General features: G+C 39.8%; 1 protein-coding gene across 1 annotated transcript; it reads left to right on the forward strand.

Moving 5' to 3' along the window:
* Positions 1-2,566: 2,566 nt before the first annotated feature.
* LOC140923160 (uncharacterized) lies at positions 2,567-5,142 on the forward strand. The gene has a single exon (XM_073373235.1). It carries the CDS (start codon positions 2,948-2,950, stop codon positions 4,916-4,918), a length of 1,971 nt encoding a protein of 656 aa, XP_073229336.1. The 5' UTR covers positions 2,567-2,947; the 3' UTR covers positions 4,919-5,142.
* Positions 5,143-6,180: the final 1,038 nt, after the last annotated feature.

Genomic DNA, 6,180 nt, shown 5'->3' on the forward strand with positions numbered 1-6,180 from the left:
GGCGGATGATCATGCTGGTAGTGATTACGTAACCTTTCCTCAGTTTACAAGATCATGTAACTAGGCGGCAAGGTCATTTAGAATAACTTTTAAGCTCTACAAAACAGTTAGCAAAACCTACAAAAGAGACCTAAAAAATGTATTTTTGACCTTTGAATAACTTTTGGCTTTCCTTTTTCATATCTTACGTTTCCATTTTCGGGAGAAAAAAGGGCTCAAAAATGTATCTAAAAAAAATACCTGACCGTGAAAACGCCGTGACATAGTATGGGAGATGCTCGCTCCCTGTTGAGGGCTCCTGGTACTTTGATGGGGTTGTTTTTCAAGGCATGAGGGAGTAAACTGACACTTTGGGGCTGGTGTTGTTGATGTTTAAAACAGTGGTGGTCATGGCATGTTGCCTAATGATGGTGACATTATTGGTAGTAGAATTGCTGAAGTGATCGTGTCAGTGTGGTTGTTGAGAGAGTAAATTGACACTTTGGGGCTGGTGTTGTTGATGTTAACAGTGGTGGTGATGGCATGTTGACTAATGATGGTGACATTATTGGTAGTAGAATTGCTGAAGTGATCGTGTCAGTGTGGTTGTTGAGAGAGTAAATTGACACTTTGGGGCTGGTGTTGTTGATGTTAACAGTGGTGGTCATGGCATGTTGCCTAATGATGGTGACATTATTGGTAGTAGAATTGCTGAAGTGATCGTGTCAGTGTGGTTGTTGAGAGAGCAAATTGACACTTTGGGGCTGGTGTTGTTGATGTTAACAGTGGTGGTCATGGCATGTTGCCTAATGATGGTGACATTATTGGTAGTAGAATTGCTGAAGTGATCGTGTCAGTGTGGTTGTTGAGGGAGTAAATTGACACTTTGGGGCTGGTGTTGTTGATGTTAACAGTGGTGGTGATGGCATGTTGACTAACTGATGGTGACATTACTGACAGTAGTATTGAAGTGATCGTGTCTATGAATCAGACTTTCAAGACATGAGGGAGTCAATTGACACTTTGGAGCCGGTTTTGTTGATGTTAACAGTGGTGGTCATGGCATGTTGCCTAATGATGGTGACATTATTGGCAGTAGTATTGCTGAAGTGTCAGTGTGGGTGTTGGGTATGGTGGCGGAGGTGATGCCAGTGCCGCAGCAGTACTTAGCAGCGATCAAGTATCTAAATATTTCTCCAGTTGCTTAAGTTTGGTATTATATTTCTCCAAGTGCGCAAATGAAAGATCAGAATGTGCCTACTGTTTCACTAGAGAAACGCAAAATGAGTGTGCTGTTGGATCATGCGAGCTGCTGAGTTTTGATATATCACGATAGGTTTCTAGTTGAATTGGTGTGTTATCATTTTCTCATATAATATTATAAAATTAAAAAACTGCTATTTTAAAGGATGACTTTCTAGAAAGGTATCTCGGTCCCTGGCAAAACCTTGCGTCCCCTGTGTTACTCGTACTCGTAAAAAATTCTGGTTCATTTTCACCACATGCTTGAACTCACTTTGATTTTAACACAAGAAATCCACTTTGCAAGGGGCAACTAAAAACAGATCAAGATTGATCATCCTGACCGGTGCCATTTTTCTTTTGAAAGTTCAAACTGGGATCCTCCTTTATTTTTCCACGTTTCAAAACGAAAAAGTAAAAAGCTTCCTTTGCATAAAAAAAATGCTGTTAGCATACCAACTGAAAATATCAATATTGAAATAGTAGAACTCGGATAACCGTGGGCTTCACTTCAGTAAATGCTTGTAACGGATTATTTTGGTGACAGGAAAAGGTACAGATATATAAATAGAGTACAGTACTTATTGAGAGACCAAACTGCAAATTTGTATTTAGTTTATTATTTATAGAAATTTTTCGTGTGATTGTCCTCATGAGACGTGACTACAAAACGAGAAAATAACCTGTTCTGTTATCAATTTAAATCCGATTTGGATAGTGTGTTATTTGTTTTTCTTTATGCAATTACCTCTTAACTTCTTTTAAAGCCGCCAAAACAAATTGAAGTTTTGAATGTATGCAAAACTTTAAAAGAACCGTATCACGAGCACCCCTTTTGTAGCACCCACATCCGTAGACCAAACATATATGACAGCTTTAAACGGTGCGATTTACATGCGTCAAATAAAAAATACAACAGTTCGCGTGAACAATACTTTATTAGACAAGCCACTTAGCTTATTTTAGGGCGAAAACTCAAGAAGCACTTATGTATGTGGACAGCTAACGAAAATATGCCTTGCACCTATCAAAACATCACCCCCTTTAACCTCTTATTCACAAAGCTCTACATGCACTATGATATTTACCGGTCGTATTAGTTCCTACAAACTGTAACTTATAGCAAATTCGTCGAAATGGTTTCTACCGAAAGCAGTTCTCAGTTGTATGTAGGCGCTAACAATAAAGTACCGCTTCATACACATTTTTTTCGTCTATTACCGTAGGAGTCAAGCTGTGGACAAATATCTAAACATATCTTTAGAGGACAAATCACAACAGTTCGATCACATCTGGATCATGGAATCTACGCGTAACTGATACGATACAGCCGTATTATATAAATGAGTATCACTGTCAAGATAAAATCTATTATCAGACTAATTCTTACTCTGAGGTATACGTACGTTATACTTAGTCATAGAAAGTCATTTCCTCGGCTTTGCGTTGAAGTATCTCAGTTCCTGTGAAACGGATTTGCTTTGGTGGGGATTGTCCACTCAACAAAATGAAGAGTTTTACGGCCCCCGCTCTGGGAAGATCTATAATCAACAACACAAAACATTCCACGCTTTCTTCGCCTGTAAGCATATACTAAAGAAACGATCAACGCTGACATTTTTGCACCCACTACACGTGATATCACCACTACTCGGAACATTTTGCATTGTCCCTGCACGGCTGGCGCGACAACTCAAGGAGTTTGACGAAAAAGAAAGTTTTCTAAATGGAAGGCAATACAAGTTCAACGGAGCCAAGTTTCAAGGAATCCCTCTCTTTTAAGATCTTCAAGATCACCTTTTACTCGATAATACTTCTGCTGTGTCTCATTGGAAACTTCATGGTTGTGCTCATTGTCTGTAGGACAAGGCGTATGCGGATGTCGTCATATCTACTTATTCTCAACCTGGCGATTTGCGACCTCATCGTTCCTATAACAAGCATCCCATTTGATCTTGCGTTAGAAGAAAACGAGTACATATGGCCATTTGGACGCGCTCTTTGTAAGACGTTGTTCCCTCTCGCGACGCTCTCTGCTACAGCAGCATCGCTTACCTTGGCAATGATTTCTTTTGATCGCTACAGAGTGATTATGCACCCATTCAAGCAACGTCTCACCTCGCGACAGGTGAAATTTTCCATTGCATTAACTCATCTGATGGGCCTCTTAGTTGTTATCCCCTACGTGTACCACTTAGACTTGACACCATCGATCCAAGGCCAAAAATGCGAGGAAACATGGCCAGCATTTTCCTATAGGCAAGCTTACACGTTATTCCTTTTCATTGTTCAGTATGGGATCCCATTAGCTTTCATGAGCGTTATTTATTCTCTTACTTTACTTAACTTGTATGGAAGTTCCAATAGATTTGACAACCCCACTTGTGACAAGGGCAAATACACGGGCCACCCAAGAAAAATAAGCCTTCAAATTGAAGCTACTGCTACCAATAGCAACGTCAACAGTGGTCGTTTGGACATATCTCGTGATCATCGAAAAGCAAGCCGTGAAACCATTGGGCAAAGGCACGATGTCCTCGCCAGAGATCAAAATATCCGAGCAACAAAAATGTTCGTCACGGTGGTCATTGTTTTTGCCACTTGTAGGTTGCCAAATGAGATATTTTGGCTCTGGTCAGATTTTGGTGACGGGCATCAAAGTGAATACTCCAACACTGCAGGCATTATATGCCGAATGTTCACATACACGAATAGTATTTTTAATCCAATTATTTATTGGGCATTCAGTAAAGATTTTAAAAAGGGATTTAAGGAAATATTTACAAGAAAAAGGCATGGAATATGGGATGATGAATTAGATGATGAGAATTGGTATAAAAAATTCAGCACCTTGAGCGATTCGATTTCCACTGTATGGAGAAAAATAAGCCGATCGAGAAGTGAAAGTTCAAACCACTATGAAATTAGAGAAAATAATCATGGTTTGTTACGCCAGGCGTATACCAACAGAAGACCTTCGAATTGCAATGACCATGTATCATTTTGTGCCAAAGAAAACGTTCTTGCACAATATGGAGATGGGGCAGACCTTAAAAGAAAGAGAAACTCATTAAAAGCAAATCAGTTTGACGTGCTGCCAAATGGCAGTTTATTTCTGCCATCACAGTCAAAGCTGGCAAAACTGAGTGAAGAGTCCATCATCGATGCTGGAAATCAACAAGAGGTTGCGAAAACTAAAACACGGCGGTTGGGGACCGTGCTTCCGCCAGGGAGCTGCGATACAAAAGAGGACTGTCAAACAATTAGCAAAATCACAAGGCCATTGTCTGACGAGCTAGACCCATCTTTCTATTCAGGAAAGGAACTCGACAGTACGATCGTGGAAAATCTTCAAGAAGATATGTTATCCCCAGGCAGAAAAGAGAGTTTTGATGGCAAGGGGATGTTTATGATTTTAGCCGATGTTTCTGATAATACGGAAAGCGGTGATAAACAGTCAATATCCTCTTTAGTGGAAATCAATGGAAATTATCACGAACAGCCTCTCTCCGATGGCATGCTTTCTTCAGTACAAAACTCTGATAAGCCTCTTGCAGAAAACGAGTACACTAATATCATCAGCAACTCGGAGACCTCCAAAAACACATTGGAAGGAGAAAAAGAGTCGGTGTTGTTTCTTGAACAATTATTTAGTCTAAATATGAATTTAAATGGCATCAAGGAAACCAGCTGTTAATCTGTACGCCATTTTGTTTATTTATTAAACCATTCTTTTCCTACGGTGTGAATATTTAAAATTCAAAATGCAGAGTTCATACGCACTCTTAAAAGCAGGAGGACTTGTGGGCAAAAGAGTGGCAAAAGAGTTGGTGAAAAGATGCCCTTGGCGAAACGCCTGGTAACCGTGTTGACCGCAAATTTTACAAATGTTTATATTTGTCGAAAATCTTGGAACACTAAGTGAGAAATTGCACACAGTACTATCCGTCTTGTCGAGCAGTTTTAGACGGTTTTTACCTTTATTTCGAGTTTCGTTGACGCCTATATCTCCAGCCTCTTTCTTTTTTCTTTTTTGCAATTTCGTATATTCATGAAAATATGAATAAATTGTTGTTCCTGAATTAAGACTCGTGTGCGTCGCTGTTGACGACTGGCGAAGCGCCGAATCTAGTGTATAACTTTCAAGTGCTACAGTACTTTAAGGTAACTGACCTTTTCAATAGGTTGCAAATGCTATTTCGATCAAAAATACATTGTCAGAATACACGACGAGTCAGTAGAACTATCAGATTATATGATCACATCACATTTTTGAGTTAAAAAAGTAAAACAATTTTGAATATGTTTGTGCAATTTATGGGGAAGATTTCTGGTGTTATCAAGATGATACAAATCTCGAAAGAGAACTATAATCGGTCTTTTTAGCAATTAAGTTCGGCTTGAAGCTTTAAAGGAATGGAAATGAATCAACCCATGGTTTTAATTTTCTTTTAGTAACATTAACAGTTAGCTTTATCCTGGGGGTAATTGTTATGATTAACAGCTGTTTTGCAGATAAACACAAGCTCGTAATGGCCTTTCTTTCGGGTGCACTGTTTAAATAATTGGAATACTCCCCCAGGGGACCCGGGGACTTGACGGGGACGCTCGTCGCCTCGTTTAGGGGTTTGCAGATTTCGGTCTCTCCTAGAGTGTATTCAAGACGAAAAGCCAACATTTTCACTCATAGAAGTCACAGTGTCGCTTAGGTTTGTGAGTGAAGAAATATCTGTAAAAATGTTGGGGTATGCTCCTCCTCAGGGTTCAAGTTCAAAGCCTCAACTACACCCATTCAAATTGTTCGACGAAGGACCCCGTCTCTTTCCATTCCCCCACCCCCTCCTCCCCAACATACACACATCCCAAGCGATACTTTCAAGATAATGGCAGGGTATTGGATATTTCCAGGATAATAATGTTTAGCGTGAGTTGGTTTGCTAGCAATACAGCAATCGTAAT

Source organism: Porites lutea, chromosome 13, assembly GCF_958299795.1.
Source record: "Porites lutea chromosome 13, jaPorLute2.1, whole genome shotgun sequence".
Taxonomy (NCBI): domain Eukaryota; kingdom Metazoa; phylum Cnidaria; class Anthozoa; order Scleractinia; family Poritidae; genus Porites; species Porites lutea.

What these genes read in the sequence shown, in the direction of transcription:
- LOC140923160 (XM_073373235.1), top strand. Translation starts at nt 2,948, where the DNA reads ATGGAAGGCAATACAAGTTCAACGGAGCCAAGTTTCAAGGAATCCCTC.